Source organism: Ammospiza nelsoni, chromosome 3 (assembly GCF_027579445.1).
Source record: "Ammospiza nelsoni isolate bAmmNel1 chromosome 3, bAmmNel1.pri, whole genome shotgun sequence".
In the NCBI taxonomy this organism is placed as follows: Eukaryota; Metazoa; Chordata; class Aves; order Passeriformes; family Passerellidae; genus Ammospiza; species Ammospiza nelsoni.
In genome coordinates, this window is record NC_080635.1 from 13,105,673 (window position 1) to 13,130,048 (window position 24,376).

The 24,376-nt window shown below is 41.1% G+C and overlaps 1 protein-coding gene across 1 annotated transcript in view; it reads right to left on the minus strand.

Moving 5' to 3' along the window:
- ALK (ALK receptor tyrosine kinase) overlaps window positions 1-24,376 on the minus strand; it is a 303,252-nt gene that overhangs the window by 155,163 nt on the left and 123,713 nt on the right. The window contains exons 4-5 of the mRNA XM_059468016.1: window positions 12,674-12,706; window positions 6,134-6,335 (exon numbers count right to left, since the gene is read on the minus strand). Coding sequence (XP_059323999.1) covers window positions 6,134-6,335; window positions 12,674-12,706 — 235 coding nt within the window. The remainder of the gene's footprint in view (window positions 1-6,133; window positions 6,336-12,673; window positions 12,707-24,376) is intronic.

Genomic DNA, 24,376 nt, shown 5'->3' on the forward strand with positions numbered 1-24,376 from the left:
TTTTACCTTACACATCCTGAATTATTTCAATTCAAATCCCCCCAGCAGTATGAGGATCAACAAGACCAAGTGCTGGAAAACTGCCCAGCCAAAAAGGATCTGGGGGAGCTGGCTGGCAGCACTGAACACCAGCCAGAGTATGGCCAAGGTGGCCAAGGACATTCTAGCCTGGATCAGCAAGAGTATGACCAGCAGGACCAGGGCAGTATTGTCCTCCTGTAGTTGACAGTGGTGAGGCCACATCTCAAATCCTGTGTCCAGCTCTGGGCCCCTCACTAGAGGAAAAACACTGAGGTGCTGGGGAAGGACAACACAGCTGGTGAAGAGTCTGAAGAGTCAGCAAAAGTCCTTTGTGGGGCAGCTGAGGGTGTTCAGCCTGGAGAACAGGAGCCTTAGGGCAGACCTTATCACTCCCCACCTCTCCCTGAGAGGAGGCTGTAGCCAGGTGGGGGTCAGTCTCTTCTCCCAGGCATCCAGCAATGAGGACACAGTCTCAAGCTGCACCAGGAGAGGCAAAGGTTGGACATTACGAGGAATTCCTTCATAGAAAGGACAACTGGACTCTGGGATGGGCTGTCCAGGGAGGCGGTGGAGTCACCATCTCTGGAAATATTTAAGAAAATACCAGACATGGCACTTGCTGCCATGGTCTGGTTGACACACACGGTGGTGTTTGGACAAAGGTTGGACTCCAAGATCTCAGAGGTCTCTCCCAGCCTAACTGATTCTGTGATGCTGCACAAACCGAAAAACTAAATAGCAACAAACTCCTCAAGGTGCCATGACCAACAGAGTTAAAGCTTTCCTCAGGTCTAGACTTGAGGTATAGGAAGAACCAAAGGTTTATTAGGTAGAGAAGAAAATCTCTTTTCCACATGTAAGCATTTGCTATCAAAGATATAAAACTGATTCTTCCTAGGTATTGAGTACAGTATGCTTTGAAAAGGGAAAGGGGAATTGGGAAGGGGGGGAACATCAACTTTATCTTTACTTTTCTTTCCCCTTTTTTCCTCCCTTTGCACTTAATTTCACAGACTGAAAGGGACTAAAAGTTGGCTAGTGGGTAATAGCACAGTAAAAGTTTAAGTGCTAATTTTCTGTCTAGGACAACTCAAGTTATCTCTCTAAAATTAAGGATTAGTGGTACCTGGCCATCAGGGTGAGAGAGCTTAGTTTCTAACGAATCCATAAATCCAAATTATTTTCCTGGATTACCCGAATTTCTCAAATGCATAGTTTGAACGGAATCACTTAAACTCCAGATTTAGAATTCTCCCAGACTAAAAATATCCTGTAAATTTTGAGACATATTTTGATGCTTAAAAATAAGTTTAAATGCCCCAAATACACACTAAGACGTTGGTCTTCATTCTTTTTATGTCTTAGCCCAGGCATTTGCAAAACAAAGGCTTGAATTTAGTGAAGTTTTTCAAGAAAGGGAAGAAAACCAAACAAACATCCCCCATCATCACAAAAAGAATATAAAACAAACAAACAAGAAAATCCTTCCATTAAGTCCCTGGTCTCTGAGACAGGCTACTGAAGCTACTGATAAGAAAGAAAGAAAAGGAACAGGACTAGTACAAGAAATAACCTTCAGATTTCAAGCCCCAAGGTCAAATGTGACAGATGCTACTGATTCCTTCATATATTTTCCTTGACATCTATGAATGCAATCCATCTTAAGTGAAGTTGTAGATGCCAGAAAGGGAATAGCCTATTATGATTTGCAGCAGCCTTCAGAACCAGGTGAACTTTCTCTGTTGGAAGTGCTCTGTGCGTCAGTATTCATACACCTACTGAAGTGCTGGCTGTGTGAAGTATGAGTGTTTTGTGACTTCCTTTCTTATGCATACATGTTCACATTTCATGTTTTATTTCAGAAACACCTTCAGCTTCACATATTTACAGAAAAGTCTTCGTATCAATCTCAAGCTTGGTGATGAGGGAGGTCAATAATAAAAGATCACATTGAAATTAGGTGTCATTTGCTATGTTCTTATAAAAAATTTGGTTTGATATATAGTATATAATACTCACCATTAATAGTGCAGGTAGAGGTGCAAAGTAATAATGACAATTAAAATGAACCATGATAATTTTTCCTTGCCCAATTCTAATTTCTCCAAAATACACAGATCAAAAGAAATTAAAATCAATCCTTTATTACAAACTCTAACCTTGCTGACAAGATTTCCTTGATTTCCTTTGTGTTCTCGCCACTCTACTAAGCACACTTAAGATCTTTACTTGCTTTATAATTATAAATGTAACACATGGGAAAAAAAAGATGAAAGGTGAAATTAAATCAGTGACCACAGTGACAGTCTGACAAGTACCCAGAAGACAACATTCAAACTGTCGCAGCAATTCTGCTTTGCTAAATTACCAACATGCAACATAAACATACCTGATGTCTCCTCACCTACAGAAATAGAAAATGGGAACCCCATTAAATAGCAAGAAAGGATTGTATATAGCACCATGGAAACAGAAAAACAGCAAAAGATAGTAGCCACATCTGGTGTCATTTGAGATAAATCAGAGAGTGCTGTGCTGCATGGCAGGAATTATAACAACTCTTTTGCCATTACAGAAGATCAATAGCAGTGCACTGCTTCTCTCCCTGTATCATCTGCGGGTGCTTGTAAAACCCAACAGCACTGCAAGAGATGTCAGAAAAGACTAACCACATCAAAAACATCCACAGACTCAGAGCAGCTGGAAACCCTGCCATGCAACAAAAGTAACTCTGGTAGAACACAGTGATGTATTGTTCCCCATAGAGAAGTCATACTGATTGTTTAGGAGTTAGGAAGGTCTAACCAAAGGTGTTCCAAAACTCACAGGTTAAACTGGAGTAAAACTGTACTGCTCTTTAAAATGAATGATAATTTTAACAAGTATATAATTCTGCCGAACTGATAAGCAAGGACATAGTTACCTTCTGAGTAGGAAGTTTCTTGTATATATTATATAACAAAGTTATGGCTGTATTTGGCAGAGTTTCTGTGTACCACAAACCAAGTATCCCTTTGCCAGCCTCTGGTGCTCATCCCTCAGGAACCATTCCCAGCCATCACTTCTGCCATTCTGCTCCTGGTGTGTGTTCCACTGCCCCATCACCCTACTGCAGTGTGATGCATCTTAGCTTAGCCACCTTTCTTCCCACATGCAATACATCAGCTGCAGGGAAATGTGTCAGCTAGGAAAATAAAACAAAAAGGTGTCTTCCCAACAACCATTTCTGCAACTCCTCTGGCTCATTATGGAACTCATACAACTCTAGTCCACAGGCTGTTTTCTTTTCTAAAAAATGAGACCAGAGAAGCAAACAGAACATCATAGTTCTGCTTTGAGTCTTTATGCATAATCACACCCAGTAATTTACACACAAAGACAACATGGGTGAGCTCTGGTAGCAAATAAATATTTGGGGGCCATGCTGTCTTTACCTAATACAATTTCATAGCTTTACATATATTCTACTTAAAATCAGCCTCAAGTGCTGTCACCCAAAACCTTGACTTACCTGATTTCACTCTGAATAAAATAGTAATACATGACAGCATCTGCTTTTTTTTCCTTGTAAATGTAGGTGAACTGTAAAGACCTTGTAAGATCTTAATAGATATAATTTGGGTTATACAATTTAAAAAGGGGGAAAAAATGAAAGAAGATATTAGTGCTGTGCATAGTTCAAGATCTGAGGAAATCCACCCTGGAATTAACTTATTGCTTTATTACCCTTCATATGCATTTTTTTTCAATAAAACACATTCTTCCTGCTATGAGCTTGATCTCAAGCAATGCATGGACTCACTACTGCACATACAAAGTCACACACTTTACACCTCTGGTTTGCAAAGCAATATATAAAGCACATAGAATCAAAGAAGTGTCAGCTGTGAAACTTTAAAGTATTTTTATTTCTAGCACAGACTCATCATTGGGGAATTCAATTACTTTGTGCCTAGAGCTAAAATCCTTATAAAATTTTAGAAATTATTTGGTTATAGCATGGTCAAAGAACTCATTATAAAAGAACACAATTGTTTGCAATTTCCAAGACAAAATAAAATATTGAACAGAACAGTTTTCCACTGTAGGATTGCTAGTTCATTTAAGAACACCATTGAATTTATTCTTGACTTTCAATCAGCTATACTGGATTCGTATTTAAAGGAAAAAAGGTGCTTTAAAAAGTGAGATTTACATGTTTTGTTATCAGAGCTGGAATAGCTAATATTATCCCTCCAAACAAAGGAGGGGCACTGAAATTCTGGAATGAAGATTCAGGGCAAATGGTGACAAATTGCTGCCTTCTCATCTGTGGCTGTGAGACGCTATTTAACCATCCCCATGTGACATTTATGTGGGCACAGTAGCAGAGTTTTTCTGCACTGCTGAGCTGAGAGAGGAGTTACTGCCTCTTGCAGTGAAGGGACAGGACCAAAGGAGGAGGGGAAAATGAACCAGTTGGTGGCTCCAACTGGAGTTTTCCAGCACGTGGAGTACCAAGGAGTCAGACGTACAATCCCATGAAAGCCACAGGCGCATCCTTAGCCATCCACACCCCACAGAGCTGCTGTTGGGGAGCAAGCTGCACTTCTGGCAAGCATATGGGACAGCCAAGCTATAACCAAAGGCACCTTCTGCAAAAGCACAAACCCTCCTTACTGCGGTGACGATCTCCATCTGCAACACACAGCTGAGTCATGCCCGTTATCCCCAGCAGATGGCAAAGGCAGGAATTTGTTACTGTACTTAAAGCAATCCTTCCCTTCCCTCCAAGGCTCCTTACATTTGGCACCTGCCTGGGCTCCCAGGGAGCTGTGCCCACCCACAGATCCCAGGCCCAGCTCCTCCATGATGAGCATTCCACACACAGCAACATTCCCTGGGAGTGCCAAGGAGCAGAGGCAGTGCCAGCGCAGGAGACACTTTGCACAAAGCGTGTTTATTAGCTGTGACACAGAACACAGCATTTGCAAAGAGCTAAGGAAGAAGACAGCTGCTGTGGCTCCTCTAATTACCTCTCCCCAGACATCAACAGCAATTTACAATTTGGATGATGTTGCTGGAACTAAGTATGATCTAGATCCACACACAAGCTCTCCTTCTCACTTTTATAGGCCATGTGTTATATGAGAATTACAACTATTCAAACTGTTTCTATGAGTTAGGTTATCTCCTGCAAGGCTTTTTATTGCACATTCTCCTTTTGCTACTGGAAGATACAGAATTTGCTGTAGACAGTAATCAGATAATCACATCTTGTTACGAGGACAAGCCAGCAGGATTTGCTATTCGGAACTCTCTAATCTATCACATCAAAACAAAGAACATTTGAGATGTTTGGTAAAAATTATGCTCCTTACCACATTTCACAACAAAGGTAAGAAATAAAAATTTTAAATAGTCAGTATATAGAGCAGGTAGAACATTAGCCTCACATATATCCAAATTAAATTCCGAGTTACTCTACTCCTACAGCATCTTGAAATATTTACTGTGTTCATCTCCTGCTGTTTTGCTGCTAACAAAAATTTAAAAGAATACACAGGAAGTCTGACAAATTAAAACATCATCAAGATTAATTGCACAAAGAAGATAAAACATTTCAAACAGTTGCACCCTTGAAAGATCAAAAGCTTTCCTCCCCTGCCAGTAGTTCTGAACAGCTTTATGGGCAAAAAAAAAATCAGAAGTGAAGACAAAACTGAAAATGTATGCAGGCACATGAAACTGCAAAGACTCAGTAGATATTCTAAGCCCAATAGTATACATGGGTTAAGAAGTAGTAAAAAGCAATCACACAGAGAGAATTAAGCAGAAAATCTTTAACCTGAGGATGAGTATCCGTGCTTTATGTGTACCTGCAAGCACTGAGAATACATATGGTGTTGACTTAGAAACTCAATTACCTGGGAATTTGCTAATGTTTTGTATGATAAAATAAGCACAACCTCCACCCTCTATGATATTTTAGACTCATGCCAGACAAGCACCTCCTCAGTGTCATGTCCTGCTCCCCTCAGATGTGCAGCATGCATTTTGTGGCTCTATGGCTACACAGTCGAGTGATTTTTCTCAATTCAAGCTGTGAGTGAAACGAGGGGATGAGACTCACCCATGTTTCTCTGGACTCTCCTCTGACAGGATTTCGCTGCTGCTCTCATCAATGGGATGGACACGAGCAATATATTCTCCACTCTGCTGGTAAAACTTGTACACAGCCACTTGAACCACACATTGATCACTGTTGCTCCTCAGCCAAGGGCTCAGGATGGTGGGGCTCGGCCTCTCTGATGCGTTGAGAAACAGAAAAGAACCTGGAACAGAGGATGCAACAAGAAAGCTTTAACAATTAGAATAACCTCAAGGCCTCCTAGATTACAGATGAATAATTTCAAGTTTTATGTCTCAGCTCATTCTGCAGCCCTTCCATAACTCATTTGCCATCTAGTTTGGAAAGCTTGCCCATTTTCTATTAAACCTATTAAGATTAAAGCAACACTTCAAGTCACCTCTGAATGGTCCAAAATAAAAATTATATTTATATTTAACTCCCAGAAGACAAAAGCCCACACAGGTGATTAAGGAGATTTAGCTTTAAATTCTTGTCTTTAACCTCTCAGATCTGGTTCAGACCCAAGTATATTAGCATTGGTTCTGCTGGATCCTGATTTGACAGCTCTGGTACATACATATTTAATTTTAACACTTTATACTCTATCTAGTCTTCTCACCCAAATAAGGAACACAAATTCAATAGCTTTTCTTTTGCTCTTCTATAAACAGAAGACTGCAGGAGTTTTAAGTCTAATATTAGAGACAGGATAAAGGTCTGACACAGTTTCATTTCTTCAGCAATTCATCCTAATGTATTAATTTTATATGCAGCTAATCCACATTAAACATTTCATTATTATCCACTACATTGACTCCCTTGGCCTAATTCTATTTCAATGCAATCTGAGGCTTATCCAGTGGGACAGAGGTAATGTATTTTCATCCCATTGCTGCTCATTTCAGGTGAGTCAAATGACTCCCTTTCGGCAGCTGACTAATTTATCAATTTGTCCACAGAACAAGCACACTGGGGCCTGTAGCTGGCAAATGAAAGGGACCGACCCTCAGAGCAAGAAAATCATGATATTCCACAAATTCTAGCAAGACTGGTTAGGAAATGAAATCTCATTGTCTTCATTACCTGGAGCATGCATTAATACAGCCTGTCTGTTAATACTGAAAACATGCAGGTCTGATGAGGAGTAATTCCATTGAGAGAGAAATTAAGGCTCAACAGGGCTGTAATTAAAGCTTATTTTCAAATGTGCATGAATTTCAGCCAGAGCAGAAGCTTGTGTTTGAAAATGCCAAGGTTGCAGCTTCAGAGAAATGATCTCCTACACCACTGAGCATGGCTGATGTGATGTCCAGACTGTCTAAGGAATACTATTGAGGAGCTACAAATGGATCCTTCTCCTTTTCACCTCAGTGGGTGAAAAGCAGGAGGTGGAGCAGGAGGTGCAAAGCAGCCACTCTGAGCTCCTGCAGCAGAGTTCACCTCCTTCCATGAGGCATCTGGTGAATTGTCCTTATTTGATTGTCCTCAATTCTCTCACTGAACTGAGAGTCAAGAGCTCAGATTTTAACAGCTCACAGTAAGGTGCTGGTTTGGAACACAAGAACTGCACTTGTGTTCACTGATGTCCCCTCTGAAAAAGTCTGATTTGGCAAATCATCTCAGGTCACACAAAGGGTAATAAAGGAAGGGCTACAAATGAAAACTGGATTCCTATCAAACACTGTTTCCCTCACATACATACATTTATCATACACAGCATTTTTGATATATTTGTCAAAAACAGTGTTTTTGACATTTACACCGCATTAATGACATCTAAAACTAGAAAACATCTGTACTGAACGAAACATTAAGAAATACATAAAGTACAGCCTGCTCAGATGTCAAGATTTTCAAACAGAAGAGAGTGAAATGCAGTCACAGCTTTTTTGCCTTAATAACAAGATTCCTATATCTAAATAATAGACTTTAATACAGTTGCTAATGGAATTGTTTGATGAATTTAAACAAAGGTTTTGTCAGTCATTTTTGTTGGTCAGTAAAAGAGAAAAAACCCCAACAACACAAAATCCAGCTACATGTATCATCCTTCCCTGTCTCTCCCTTTTGTTGCAAACAAAAGAGAATTAGAGCAGTAAATCTTCTGGCTTTAATTTTACCATCCCCATAAGAACAATGAAATCTCTGACATGAAAGGGAGCAGAGAGATTTCTGCTGGTGGCAGAAAGACACTAAGTGTTGTAATAATTGCTGATGGTAACTTGCCAGGTGCAAGAGCCATTTGCACATCTTACTGCCTTGCAACAGGGAGTCAGATTTTAAAAATAACAAACAAAGGCAGCTCTCATTCCTTCTTTTCTTGCAGTAGTTCTAAATCAAGGGAGCTGCCAAGGATAGTTCCTCTTATGCCCTGACTTGAGGTCAGGTTTGAATCATCAATGAAGTCCAGTAGTAGGCCAGGGTGGCTGCTACAGCAAATTTGTGAGTCACAAATCTCCTTTGTTCTGACTTCTTCATTCCTACTCTCTGTCTGCAGGGCTCACACTGTGCAGTTGCAGCTTATAACTCATCACATGGCCAGTTGTACCTACTGGTGTATATTGCTAAAAGGAGCACAGTTTTGCCATGGTGGGGTTATCCCAGCACACTCTGCCAGGATGCTGTTCCCAGGAGGCACCAGCTGCTGTGAAGTGGGAATCACTGCAGAAATCATGGCAGGGGCACAGCTCCACAATGGATTACACTGTGCTGGCCTCACCACCAACACAGTCTGGTCAGAAATGTCCTCCCAGTGCATCCTTTTGGGGAGATCACCTACCCAGGCAAAGACTAGAGCTAAAAGAGATTATGTTTTTTATAATATATACATGTTTGTTTTATTTTAAAAGAGGAGGGAATAAATACAACTTTGTTCTTGCTTTTGAAAGCTCAGCTACCTCATGGGTGACTTCCTTGTCTGCAGCAGCATTCTCTTTCTGCTCTTACTGCTCTTTTAGTTTGTAAGTGCCAAGCAAGGAACTATCAGAGCATCACTTAGCGCTGGTGTTATGGGAACAGTTTCCCAAGTTGAAATGGAGGTACTTACTTTAATACCACAGACATTTTCTTATACAGCAGAATTTGAAGATTCTGGGATTAAGCCATAGCACCCACAAAGGAATAATTAATGAATCTGATGTAAGAAATGATAGATTTTGAACAGAAATCCCTATACTTCTCCCTTCCCTCAAAAGCACAATCTCTCAGGCACTGCCTGACACTGTTTCCTGAGATGCTCCTCCACAGGATCAACATGACCACCATTTCCAGGATCAGCCTAGAGACTGCTCCTTGGAGTTCAGGGATCACCTGGAGATCGATTCCACATCCCTGCCAAGGGATACAAGAACATTCTATTTCACAGCAAGAGACTTTCTCAGCAAAACCAGAAGCTACCTGTTCACCTGTATTTCCCCACAGTGGGAGTCCACGTGGCATGCTCTGAGATCATTCTGTAGGCTGTACAACTCTAAGGTTCCAGCTAGAATTTCCTTGCCATTATTTTCTCCTATTGGCTTGCAGCTCTAATAAGGCTCTTGGGATCCCCCTGGGTGAATAGCTAGAAAAAGCACTGCAGCTTCCACCAAACTTCTGCTGCTACTTAGATACCAGGGGACATAAGCTGAGATGAAAGGTGCCATCATGGTTCATGCTGCCAGTGTGACATTCTGCTGCTCAGGACTCTGGAGGGTCTGTTACTTATCACAAAGATCTTCACCAATGAGTCACTGCAGGACTCTTTTGCTACAGGTTTTAAATTGGACCCTAGCTGCACAATGTGATGCTGATCTTGAAGAGATGCAGTTAAAATAATGAAATTGTAACTAGATATACACCCACACAGCCAGGCACTTAGCACTTCTGGGGTCCTGAGCACATTCATTATCATCACACAGAAGCCAAGGTTTGCAGAGGGAACAGCAGTCAGTATTTTGCCCCCAATATACCCATGTGTTACATGACACAAAAACTACTAGCTGATACTGCTCTGTGGTGTTCCAGAAAGTGCTGGTCTAAATGCAAATACTTCATTTTTCATATTCCCTCTAAACACTCACATACTGTGTGACAAACTTACCAATAATATTCAGCTTCTAATGATAATTTTTCCCTGCCTATTTTAAATAGCTGCAGTCATAAGGCAGTGGTGTTACTCATCCTCATATGTTGAGTCTGATAAAATCTCTGGCAACTTGCTGTCACTTCAGACAAACACACATGAAAAGATATTTATGCTTTAAGCACAGTAGATTATTGCAGTTGACATAAAAGGAATATTACAAGACAAATTAATATATCCTGCATGAAAAATCGCTGTTGATCCCTTGGAAACTTGTTTACAACATTTTAACATTCATGTCACACAAGGGGAGGGATGGTTTATCAGCTTAGTAGCAAGATGTTTTTGAGGTGATGAAGACAGCTTCAAGTTCTGCTGTTCAGGACTAATGAGGTAACGGATTATTTATAAACAAAAAAATTGATGTTAAAGTACTATGCAGGCACACTATGAACAAAGCACCTGTTCAAAAAAAGTTTTCAAATGAAGAAATACAAACTAGAAAGCCTACTTCTTAAACCCATATCAGCAACAAAGCCCATTCCCACAATCCCTGGCCCACATCCTTATCTGATGTAGATGCACAAACTACTTGAAACTCATGCCAGGGAATGCTGAAGCAACTTTGAGATGCTCTCAACACAGAGCCATTCCTCTGGTAATGCCATTCCTGAAGGTAAACTTGGAATCCTATTGCAAGCCCCTTGAAAAGCTGGTAATCTGCAGCTGCCCAACAGCTCTGAATGCACCCTGCTAACTGCTCATATCCTAAATCCTTCCTGGTCAGTCCTGGGGGAAAAGCAGGGACAGAGCCAGGTCAGGCTCTTCTGCTCAACAACCTCATGATGCTCATCAAGGTCAGTGCAACTCCATTGCATCCTTGGACCTTTCTGAGCCAGCAGCCCAGGAAAAACGTGTGGAGCCCAAAAAGATAGCAGCCTGAGAAGTCACATTGGGAAATAGGGGTCCTCAGCAAAGTTTTCACCTCAGAAAATAGCAAACAGATCTTCTGGGACAAATACATTGAGGCAATTCCTCAGCTTGCAGCTGAAGTCTAGGATTTCCAGCATGTGGTTGGCTTAACCTAATGAAGAGCAGCTCTGTGGAGAAGGACCAGGGAGCTTCAGTGGATGACAAGTTGACTGTGAGCCAGCAGTGTGTCCTTGCAGCCAGGAGGGACCATGGGATCCTGGAACACATTGGGAAGTGTGGCCAGCAGGGCAATGGAGCTGATCCTGCCCCTCTGCTTGGCCCTAGTGAGGCCACACCTGCAGTTCTGTGTCCAGTTCTGGGCTCCTTAGTACAAGACAGACCCGGAGCTGATAGAGAGGGTGAGCAGAGGCCACAAAGATGGTGAGGGGTTTTCTCTCTCTTGTGAGAAGAGACTGTAGGATCAGGGCCTGTCTAGTGTGGAGAGGAGAATACTGAGAGAGGATCTCATCAATGCATGTAAATATCTCGAAGGCTGTGCCAAGGGGATGGTGCCAGGCTCTGTTCAGTGGTGCCCACAGGATGAGGAGCAATGTCTGTAAACTGAAACACAAGAAGTTCCACCTCAGCATGGGGACGAATTTCTTTACACTGGGGGTGGCAGAGCCCTGGCACAGCTGCCCAGGGGGGCTGTGGAGTCTCCCTCCCTGCAGACATCCAGAGCCCACCTGGACACGTCCTGTGCCACCTGCTCCAGGTGACCCTGCCCTGGCAGGGGGTTTGGAATGGAGGATTTCCTGAGATCCCTTCCAACCCTGACAATTCTCTGATTCTGTGAAAAGCGAGACTCAAAATACAGCTAGGCTGACTTAATCTGATCACACTTATAAAGCAGCAATTTAACAATCTTTGCAAAACTGATAGATTGTTATTCTGAACATAAACTCCATCTTCCTACTAAAAGGATTTTATTACCTTTCACGTACAAGTTCAATACTCTACCAGATTAAATTAGAGCTGTAAAAACTATTAACAGTCAACGTCTGTTGGGGACTGTACAGTAGAAAAAAATTATTTAAATCAAGTTTTATAGTCTTTAGAGATGCTGACTGGAGAGAACATTTCCACTAGTATCACAAAACATCCCGCAGAGCTGGTCTTTGCATTCTTCATTTCACACTTGACTTTCAAATTAACTATTCAAGTAAAACTCTCGTAGCAGGAGCTCAATAGTTGGCAAAAGCCATGAAAGAACTGGACACTACCTGAGTGACAACATTAAAGAAAATATTCTGTTATACTTTTTTCTGGGCTTATATATACAGATTTTCTAATTGCCTCATCAAGGCTCCAAAATGTGCTGAATGTGAAGAATGTGAATGGTCTCCAGTGCTGAGCGCAATATGACTGCATAAGCATCAGAAGATTTGCAACCTGCTATACTTGCCTTGGACTTAAAATTCATGGAGGTAACGGCCTTTGAATTATTACAAAATTTGGAGCTGAACAATTCTTAACCATCTAATTATGGTAATTGGATGATATCTTACCTCTCTGGGAGTCGATCAGAGTTCTGCCATTAGCTGAAATAGAACAAGGATTTCACTTCTAATACCGAGCAGGAGTGTTAGCACATTTCTCTGGATGATGCAAGAGCAATTCAGAAGCTCTAATGAATTCATACTAACTCTGGTGGGCATGTCATACATTTTACAAATGGACAAATTAGGGCAGACATTAAACAACTGCAAACAGCATGCAGCCAAGATTGGTATCGGAGCTGAGACCTGGAAGTCGAAATTCTTTAAAATTATCTTCTATTTCAAGTGTTTTTCATTTCTTAAGTATAAAGCGGAAGGCCAATAATCCATCAAAGCAAAATAAAGTAAAATTTTGTCCTGTTACTAAGGCATCAAGCAAATTTGATTTGCCCCAAATGATTTCTTCTAAATTCAATGGCTTCACTCATAGATAATCTTGTCCCTCAAACAACTAGTGTTCACTGCCACCCTTGGGAACTGCAGCAGTGTTACAGAAATGTGACTTGAAGCTAGGAAAGACAGGAGCCCTTCATTTTCTCACACTCCAGTCCCAGAAATTTTCTTTATTATTTTAACTATTCTCTTGGAGGCAACCTTGAAGCCTTACATACAGAGGGAGGAGTCTCTCAGCAGTGACCTTCACACGATTCTTTCACAGATTTCCCCTGTCACTTCCCTATGCTCAGATGCAGGACTTGAGCTGCAATCCAAATGAATACCCCCTAAAGATTTATTACTATTTATCAGTTTAAACTCCAATAATCCCTAACATAGTCATATAGAAAAACTGGAGCTCATCACAGTACTCTTTAGACAAGCAACAATAAAAGATGTTTTTCTCACAAAGCAGTTTAGTTCCAGTTTTTCAAAAGGCAAGTCAGATGGAAGAAGAAGAAGAAGAAAACAATTAAAAGCTCCAGGTATTGCCTTCTGTAACAAGAGCTAGAGCCAGATGCTGTTACAGCCCAATTCCTAAATGACTCAGCAACGTTTGCTCCCAGCTAAAAAGCACTGAACTGAAAAAAGTAGTTAGTTAATTAAAAACTTAAAATTCAATGCTGAAATTAAAATCTTTCCTTGAGAATGACAGAAGAGTCTTTAAATAATTCTGCCTTGCACAGCTGATTAACCAACATGCATCTTCTCTTTTGCTGCTGACAGAGGCGAACAGCAAGCTGCTTTTGAGACGCCTGTTCTGAGACGAGAGGATGGGAGAATTTTCTGTCACCGTGAGCAAGACAGACCTAAAGGGAAAGCTGAGAGGAAGCTGGTCCTGTCAGTAAAAACAGAGAGGCAGAATGCCTGTTCAGGATCTCAGTGTGTGTAGTAGTTAAGGGGAGGGTGTGAAAGGAAGTCTAGTGCTGTGCCTCTAGTTGCTGTTTTGCCCTCGAGTGTGCTTATTCGATTACACTCAGGAGGCTGGAAGCTCAAAAATTAAGTTCAGCAATACTGTGACGCACCAAGTACCTGAATAGAAATGTACCTGGAACAGAACTGCAGTTCAGTGATGTCAGAGACCACGTTAAATAAGTAGTTAGTACTGCAGGTTAGTCCTCTGAAGAACTAGAAAGCCACAAGAGAAGGCACCTAATTAAATCTCTGTGGTGTAGCCCTCCTCCTTCTGCATTCTCTGTCAGGATTAAACTCATCACACAGAAGCTGCCATTATGTCAGCTTTATGTGCACAAGAGTCATAACTCAGACCATTGGAGAACTATGACACTGGTCCACAGATAACATAAATAAGATAAATCATGACAAGATGATGCATTTTAATGTCCCGTACATTTCAATTTGTTGTTGTCATCATCTTCTCCATATACATGCATGTACATCCATGCACACAGTGCCAGCAGTCTATTAGCTGGCCAGCTGTCACTGAAGGTAGTGGGAAATGTGATGATCCTATCCAGAGCTTGTTAAATGCCTCATAGCATAAAGCATCTGTAACCAAATCCCTTCTCATCCTCAGGTTCATCCTCTTCCTCCATCTCTAGTCCACACCACTTCTATCCACACACCTGTCAGTAATTCAGGTATCATTCTGCATGCCAGTTTTGTTTGGCAGACCCCTCTTCACTCATCTTTTAGCCCTAGAGGTTCCCTCATACTTTCTGTGCTTTCCTAAGTCATCATTGAAAGGATGAAAAGGGAGGAAAGTGCCTTGGCACAGCAGTTAGAGGATGGAAAGAGATGCAGATGGCAGAAACCTTTTGAGGACCCTCTGCTCTACTGTGAAAGCTATCCTGGCTGCTGGTTTTCCTTCTGCTCACTCAAAAGCCCCACCTGACATTCACATGTAAGAAAAAAAGCAAGCTTCACTCATATACCTGTTGTCAATGAGCAGACAAGTGAGGGGACAATGACCTTTCCTCTAGGTGTGACACAGAATTTCTCTGAATGTTGATAGACATGCTGAAAAATGCTGAGGTAAGCAATGACAGAAGAGGCTTCCACCAGCTTACACAGTTTCTGTTCCCTGGGCCTTCAATAATTTATGTGTTCTCCAATAATGCAGTTAAACTTCACATTTAGATAGCATTTTAGAAATTCAAAACATTGCAGAAAAATTAAATGATTAAACCTCAGGACACTAAAGATCCCTTTTCCAAATTGGAAAAGACAATATGAAAGTGAGGGGCTTGCCTCATAATGTGGTAAAATCAGGCATCACACAGAATTTGTAGTCTAAACTGCTCAATTGCCAACAATCTTATTTATGATGGCAACATTTATTTGAAAGAGCTAGTTTCATCTGCTTCTTGCTGTTAACTCTTGAATTAAAACTCTACCTAATCCACCTTTCCTGTGAAATAAAACAGATTCTCCTTTCTATTCCAGAGACAGGTGAAGGTGGGACTGTGGTTCAGATGAAGGCCACATGTCCTGGTGGGATGAGATCTTAGCAGACTGGACTCCAGCTGTCTGCTCTCCATTCTGGCCTCTCAAAGACCTTCCAGCACAAAGAAGCAAACAGCCTATCCACTGCAGTCACTGTTTTAAAATGGGATCACTGAACCAGAGGAACTGGAAGGTTCCATAGGTCTCCATCCAGCATCCTGGCCTGAGCAGAACCATCACTGACACTAGGTGAGGGCAGTTACAACTTTGCTCAGCCAGCTCTCAAAAGCCTCCAGGCATGGAGATTTGCCAACCTCTCTGGGCAACCTGCTCCAGCACTGCACCCTGCTCCTGGTGAGTCTGTGAAATACAACCTGGACCTCCCAAATGGGAAGCTGCTGCCACCACATATTGTATCCTCTGCTACGGTGAAGAAGTATTTGGCTTTACCTTCTCTGTCTCTCTGCTGGGTGGTTGTGGCCATCTCCAGCTCACGTCTCCCCAGCCTAAGCCAGCCCAGCTCTCTGAGGGGGAACATCCTGCAGGCCCTGAACACACCCAGCCCCACTGGGCCCTGACAGTTTCCCCACATCCCCCTTGACCTGGGAAGGGGAGCCAAGGCCAGACACAGCAATCCAGGTGTGGCCTCACCATCACTGACCAGTCCAGACTAAGCAACTTTTCCCACATGGGTGTCTCCCTCCTATCTTATTTTGGATGGCTGCCTACCCTACTTGTTAAGGGTTGGGTCCTCCACAACCTGCAGGTCCTTCTTCAGCAGGACTACTCAAGGCCACCACTTCCCTGGGGAATGGGATACTTCACCCTGGTGCAAGAGCAGAGCTTATTACTTCTGATGGCTCCACAAGGCTCCTGTTAAGCCATTCCTCAAATTTACTAAGGCCCCTCTGGAGCAAAATTTTGCCATTCACTACACCAGCAGAGCGTCCTCTCCTTTCAGTGGAGGATCACCTACAAATTTGACCAGTGTCTCATTTTCTAGGTCATGGCTGAGAATACTGAGCACTACCAGCCCTAGTTCTGACTCTCCCAATCCATGCTGCCCTTTCCTTGAACCCATGCTGGTACATGCTGAGGTCTGTAAAGGCAAAGAAATTCACTGAAATTCACGTTCCCAGTATGATCCGTCAATAAAAATGCTTTAACGTGTACCAAGGAAGACTAATGGATTATTTGAAACACTTCATTCCCCCACAGGGCCTAGGAGACTCATTGAAGGCCAGAGCTCTTTACAGAGAGTAACTCAGAAAGTCACTGCACCAGAGTCCAGGAGAATGAGGGAAAGGACAGCTGACAGCTACAAAGAGACAGCCAGTGACAGCAGCACACATGGAAACAAAGAGGAGCTTCAGTCATGTCAACAGCGACCACTGAAGCACAAGTAGCTCAAAATGTTTTTGCTACAATGACAAACCATAATTTCTGTTCCTTGTCTCCTCAGTTGGCTTTTCTTATTGTGATTGCACTGCGATTCACTTGAAAACTACATTTCTGCTGAGGAAGAGCCATTTTTTCTTTACTTGTTCTGCAAACTGCCTATCACAATTTTGGGCTCTGAATACTGTGAACTGACTGAAATAATAAGGACACTACTTTTTCCAGCAGTGAAAGTGCTGGGAAAAGTCTTCACTCTTCATGCAAGCAAATACCTATGGGGCTTCAATGTTGGTTTCACATGAGTACAAATTGTAGAAGTTCAAGCTCTCGATGCACATTATGGATGAAAGACTGTACAGCTCTTTTGCTCTAAAAACAAAAAGCATGGCCACAGGGGATCTGCCCACTGAACAGGGCATGCCAATCATCTCACATGTTGCAATCCTACCTTCAGCATGACTTACAAATCAATCCTTTGTCTCAAGAGAGAAATGTTTATCTTAAAAAACAAGTTTTGACAGCACAAAGCCTAACTATAATGGAGGAATGGTACATGAAATTTAATTAAACAGGACTAACCATGATACATCACTTTTGATACATGATACATGACTTTACATAACCATGATACATGACTTTTCTTCTTCCAGAAAGAATACTTAAGTGTCCCTGAAATGTCACCACAGAACTAACTAAGCATTTCTACCTCAAAAAACAAACTGCCGCATAGATTGTCAGGGGAAAGGTAGGTCAAGGTGTATCTGCAAAGACATACAAAGCTCTTGCAACCAACTACATTCACTTTTCAGGCTTACTGAAACTATCTAATGAGAAAAAATCAACTAGTCAGACTTATCATTCTGCTGGCATCCTGAACAAATTACCTTTAGCTCATTGACATTCTAATTTTCTAGAAACAGGCATAGTTATGCTAGAAAGGTTATGACTTGTGTATTTATCTTTGTTACAATTATTCTATGCTCTTTTCACTTCCATAAGATATAGCATAAATGAGAAATCCTATTTTATTTGGTTTTTGCTAGCTGCAGAATGTAAGAATTACTGTCTTATTAAAAGACTATTTCTCTACTCTAGTTTTAGTCTGGAGATAACAGAACAAGGAATGGATGGCAGGGTGAATTGGAAATGGATTGTGGCTCATAACATGGATTTTACACAGCCCAGAATGACAGTCTCAAGAGTTTAGAAGCTGGCTCTACCCAACAGAGAAATTGCAGCTGATGGTTTCAGTGAGTCCCCACCACAAAGCCATTACCATTATCAGTACCACAGTGAGCCATCTCAGTGGTAAGCTGGTGTAAATGAAACTTTTGTGGTTCCTGCACTGCAGACACAGCATGGATTTTGACCTCAGTGCTGCCTCATTCTATCTGCACTAAGCCCAAATTGCCCTCCAGTGCTTATATCTGTGGAGCAAAACCCCAGTGAATGTTACTGCGGGATGGCAAGTGCAGGAGGGACAGAAGTGATTCAGGAGCCCTGGCATATGAGTGGGGACAGCTTGCCTTAACACAACCATCCTCACCCTCCACTTCCCACCCTGGTGACAGATGACTTTGCTGCTAGTGGAGAACAAGTGGAAACATTTCATTTCACAAGTGATGCATTATGGGAACCAGCGCAGTATTTTATGCAACATGGTACAGATAGAATTCAAAAGTAAGCAGAGTGAATTGAAGGTACTTCTGGGAAACCACTCATGTTGTTCTTAAATTCACAATGGTCACTGGTGTTCTACAGGACAGCAAGGAAAGATGCTTAGGTCTCAGTTTTAATAAGGCTGCTTTTAAAAAGCTTTTTAAAAGCCCGTACTGCAAAACACCATAGTAATAAGGGAGGAGAGTTCTTACCTGTTATTTTTTATACTTTTACATCATTCACATAATTTGCCTCCATTTTACGTTTCACCTGCAGGTCACTTTTCTTTTCATGATTGTGCTGCCTTCCTTTCCTAATTGGAGGCATTAGCACAAGGCTGCCAAATCTTGTGGCAAGGGATGTTATTTAAAAACCAGACAAGATTCAGCTTTCTTTGACTTCAAACAAAACCTTATGACCACCTGTCAAATGATCCAAGGTTCATCAGACCCATGTTTTTTTGAAAGCATCACTTGTGGCCTTAAATCAGGCTGGCAGCCTTTTTTTAAGGGTGGAAAATAAACTCTCCTAGGAATAAGCTAGTGGAGGCAGCAGACATGTAAGCTGTAACACAAAAGTGAAGAGCAGAGAATTCTCCTATTTCCAATGACATCCAGCCACACAGGATTTACTGCTATGGCTTTTCAATAACCCAAGTCCTACACAGAGTGAATGTGCTATAGACTGTTATGAAGTGGTTGGCAGAGACTCCATAAAGGTTACAGGAGACACCCAAGCTTCACTGAATAATGCTCCCTCCCTCTTTGCCTTTTAGATAAAAAGAAATATTGCAAGGTCATATGCAGCAGAAATACACTGCTGACAGCACATCACTATGGAGGCTCTAATAAGCCCACAGGTGTTTGTGCATGTATGTCATACCTGACAGCATGCACTCTCACAGCTCCTGCAGGCAGCATTTTTCATCCCAACTGGCAAGATTTTAATGGCTTTTCTATTAAACTAGTTGTTTTTGTTGGGTTTTTTGGGTGTTTTTTATTTAAAAAAAGGGAAAACAACCTGTCTTTTCAGTTCATTACAAACATGGAACTGCTCCTGAAGGGAACGTGGCAGACACTTGTAGGCTGAGAAAGTTTTCAAACCATTTCCATCTTTGAAGATGAGTTATTCAGGGTATTTAATTTAGTTAAGTCTCACTATGGCTGTAGCCCTTGTTCTAGATATAGTTGATAGGTTTTTTCCTTTAAGAAAAATGTGCAAAAGGATGCAAACAGAACTGCTGAAACAGAAAAAAATTGTGTTCTTTTGGCAGCCTTCAGCACTGAACAACTACTGAACTTTACTGTTCAGAGGAATCCCATTTTTCCTATCAAATGTAATCATATACCTACCAACATGACTCTCACATTGGGAGGAAAGATACAGCAGTCACTTTCAACTTCTGGCATTCTTGTAAGAAAATTAAGTGATTTGGAACTCCAAACAGAAGGAGATGAAGACAAGAAGGAAGCTGGTGAGGTGCATGAAACCAGCATCCCCTCTCCAAAGCTATAATTCAGCATTCCAGCATAAACAAATGAGATGTGGAATCTTCAAACCTTTGTGATTTGAGATACTTGATGTTCAAACCTCTTCCAGGAACTAAACACCCTGACATGAAAGCCAAAAATGACAGGGCTGACTTACAGTGACTATCTCTTGCTATGCTTTCTTTATACACTGGGCCCTTCCAACCCAAACACTTACAAACATGTCAGTGAGTTTTCACACCGTTTTTCAATTTGCATAGAAAGTAGAACTGAAGTCAGTACAGGCATACTGACTGGATGTCATACTTAGGAAGTTTAAATGAGACCTGCTAATCCTACCAGCTCTTTGTGCAGTGACCCTCACCTGGCATCCCTTTCCAGCACTGTTTCTAAGACAAAGGCTTTCACATTCAGGGGATACTCCAAGGATGGTTGCTGATGTCAAGTTTGAACGGTAAATAAAGTTTTCATTACTGCTTGTCTAGTGAGTGTGAGAGGCATTATTTGAAAAAAATCACATAGCATATTTGATTGATTTTGCAAAGAAACTAATAAAAATCCACATTGATTTAAGGGTGACCCTGAAACAAATTAACAGAATCACAGAGTGGTTTGGGTTGGATGGGACCTTGAAGATCAGCCAGGTCCAATCCACCTACCATGGGCAGAGACATCTTCCACTGGACAAGGGGGCTCAAAATCCCAATCAACCTGGACTTGAACACTTCCAGGAACAGGGCACTCAAGCTTCTCTGGGCAACCTGTGCCCCTGCCTCACTGCCCTCACAGGGAAGAATTTCTTCCTACTAAATAATCTCCATCTGCTCTCTGTCAATTTAAAACCATTACCACTCATCCTACCACTACCTTACCTAAAAAAGTCTTTCTTTTTTGTGGCCCCCTTTAAGAACTGGGAGCCACTGTAATGTCTCCCAGAGCCTCATCATGAGTAATGCTGTACATATGCTTTTCTCCTTTAAAATGCTGTATAAGCTCTACCACTTTTGAAGGTTTCAAATACAAATTGCAGAAGGCTTCTAAATAGAAGATTGTCTTCATTTGAAATAGCAGACAACTAGAGCTTGGTAACCATTTTATATCACTGCACAGCCCACAAAGCCAATAAAATGCTCTTTTCAGGAAATACTAACCTGGTACAGCTAGATGGAAATCAGATATCACTTTGTATTAAGGTAAAAGCATCTACTTTGTAGTAAATGAAGTGTGCAAGACCCAAACCACACCAAATAGTGTGGTGAGAAGTGATATATAAAGCCATAAAAAACAACCTCCATAGTCCTATACAGCTCAGTCTGCAATCCTTGAAAAGAGAGCAACATATAGAAAACACAACTTGATGCTATTGCTTGAAATATTAAAGCGTGTTCAAGGGTTTGAAAACAGCCTGCTATTTGAAGATTTTAACACCTTGTGTGGGAAAGATGAAGGCTGATCAAGGATCATGGTTCATAAACAATTGGAACATAAACCATTTTGAAATATAACAACACTCAAAAGAACCAAAATATTTCATATTTTCTAGGAGGGTTAAGTACTGGGTAAAGCTAGCACCACCTACACTAGAGCATACAGAATAATCTTGGCTTCATAGAAATAATAGTGGCAATTTGTTCCTTGGCCTCTAGACTTCCAGCAGGGCTATAAATTTATGACAGATGCTTTCTGGTACGTGGATACTCACCCAGACAGAAACAGAGTTGCAGCTGCCATTTATTTCATGAAGATCACCCTAAAACCTTCAGAGCTGGTTAATGTTGGCCTTTGTAATTCAGATACTTTTAATGTAGTACCCTTCCTCCCTAGCTAGCTGCTTCAAAAAAAAATCAAATCATATCTGCCTTTCCATTTTGTCAATGATGTACCCTCTCATGGGTGCTGACACTTCCTTCAATTCTGCAGTTATTATTTCAGATAGATTAGAAAGATCTGTCCTGCCTTAGCACTCAGCATATCAGCTGAGACTTAGGACTATCTCAATTATAAGAGAACTGTCATTTTTTGGGGAAAATGCTCTAATGTCTGTCATAGTTCCTTAGTATGATGGTCAGGTTGAAACTAAAACCTTTATATAGTGAGAAAACAAAGACACTTCTAGCGCAACATTTATTCTCCTATGGCTAGAAAATTACCTACTTCAGTCATGAATAAAATCAATCTTTATCTTCCATAAGAAAAGGAACTATTCCACACTTTCTCTCTCCCTCTTTTAGCATTCACAAAGTACCAAGCCTAGCAACTACATCACTCCTTGTATGCACATGGCACCTACTGCAAGGAGAGGAAAAGAAAATCCCACATAGAGAATGTGTGTGCTGGTTCTGAGTGCTTCTCCTGTTCCTTGCAAAGGTAGCTTTTCTATATGTATTTTATTTTTTTTTTAATCTTCCTAAAACATAAGAGGATGTATAGTTTGAAAGAAGAAATCTGTGTTTTTTCATGAAAGCAAATAATATTTTCCAATCAGCTCTGCTTACATCTCACCATGCATGGAACACTCATGGTGACAGGGGACTGCTTTGTGCTGCCTCGATAACAAGACAATTACAAAGTATCTGAAAAATATGGCCTCCTATGAAATTACACTGTAGTTAATGAAGCACAGATACTGCCCCTAAAATGGAAAGAAAACCAAAAAAACAAAACCCAACAACCCAGAAACCTGTCTATTAGATGTAGTAATAATCTGGCCATGAAATGATAAAGGTTTGACAACCCATAAATTGCAAGCATTCAGTTTGGCTGTTGGGAAATTGCTTGCATACAAGTCACCTCAAATCCAATAACCTTCTTGAAAGTTTGATTATAAGTGAGATTATAACTCTATTATATTAATCACTGCAGAAGAAGCAGACAAAAACCCCCACACCAGACAACACCCTAATTGAGAACAATAAGAAAGATGAATAACATATGGTGGTTCACATAGGTGCCATGGCACTGTAATTGCTAAATTTAATTAAAGGGAAAAGAAGTTGAAGATTCTGTTACTGCTGTGATTTGCATATTTCAGCTCAAAAAAGAAAGCCTTTCAAAACCTAGACTGTACTGAAATCAATTCTACAACAATAAACAGAAAAAAAGGCAGAGCATTTTTGGATAGCAAATGCCAATATGAATTTGCAGTGAATATGCATACATGACAAGAGAATTGTTCATAAAAGACACAATAAATATTTTGCATTTCTGTAGCACTTTTCATCTGAGCCTTAAAATATGATTCATAACGGATTAATTCCCACATAATCAAATGCCACACAGGGATTGAATTCACTTGTCCAGAAAGACAGCACATTTTAAGAAAAGGCCAGCAAGCTTTTAGATATAAGGTAACCCTATGAAATAGGGTAACAAATGAAGCAGCACTTTTCCAACCAAGTCACATCTAAAGAGAGAGGAACATAGCCGTGTTTCAAGGTCTCAGCTGGTATCCACAGGTGTCTTTTAGCAGAACACGTCTGCTGCTTAGGCAAAAGAAACAAGATTCTTTTGCACTGTCATAAAAGTTAGATTACAAATCCTCAGAAAGGGGGAATATCCTTGCACCTCATTGAGTCATGACCTCCTTATTGCAAACACCTCATACACTGCCTCACAGACTGGCACACTTTGCTCTGGGGAGAAAGGAGGAAATGAAACCAAAGTTAGGGCACTGATCATTCAGAAAGCACCACTGCAACTGCTCAGAGATGTGCTTCAGAAATGTGACCACCTACGAAATCAATGGAGAAGCTGAACAGACATGGAAGTGTCTGGCACACAGACATGAACATGGAACCTCTCTGAGGAGTTTGTACAGCTGAATTACAAAGGTGGTAAAGCAGCCATGAGAGGATCACAAACATTTGCACTTATTCTAAGTGGAAGCATGAGACACTAAAGTTTTGTTTGTTGGTAGGCTTGTTTCTCAAAATATTGCTTTTTGGTGTTTTGTTAAGCTAAATTTTTTAAAGCCTAAACAAAAGAATGCCTTAAAATGAATCAGGATGAAGCATACCACAATCATTAGCAGCTAAATATGCTTCCAGGACACTGCTGCCTCCAGCCAAACCTCATTATCCTTCTGAACCCTAGTTAGGGAATAAATGGATTGACCTATTTATTTCATGTCTAAATTTTATTAGAGGATTAACTTATTTATTTAGCATTCAGCAGTGGCAGCAGCAAAGGTATTTGTATTCTGTGAAGTGATCTAGGAGAGGTAAAGGGGATGACTGAATGAACTTTGCTGATGGAACTGGATGGGTGGATTCCAGCAATCAACGTCAGTTCCTGTATGTATCACTCTCTCAAGAAAGCACCCAGC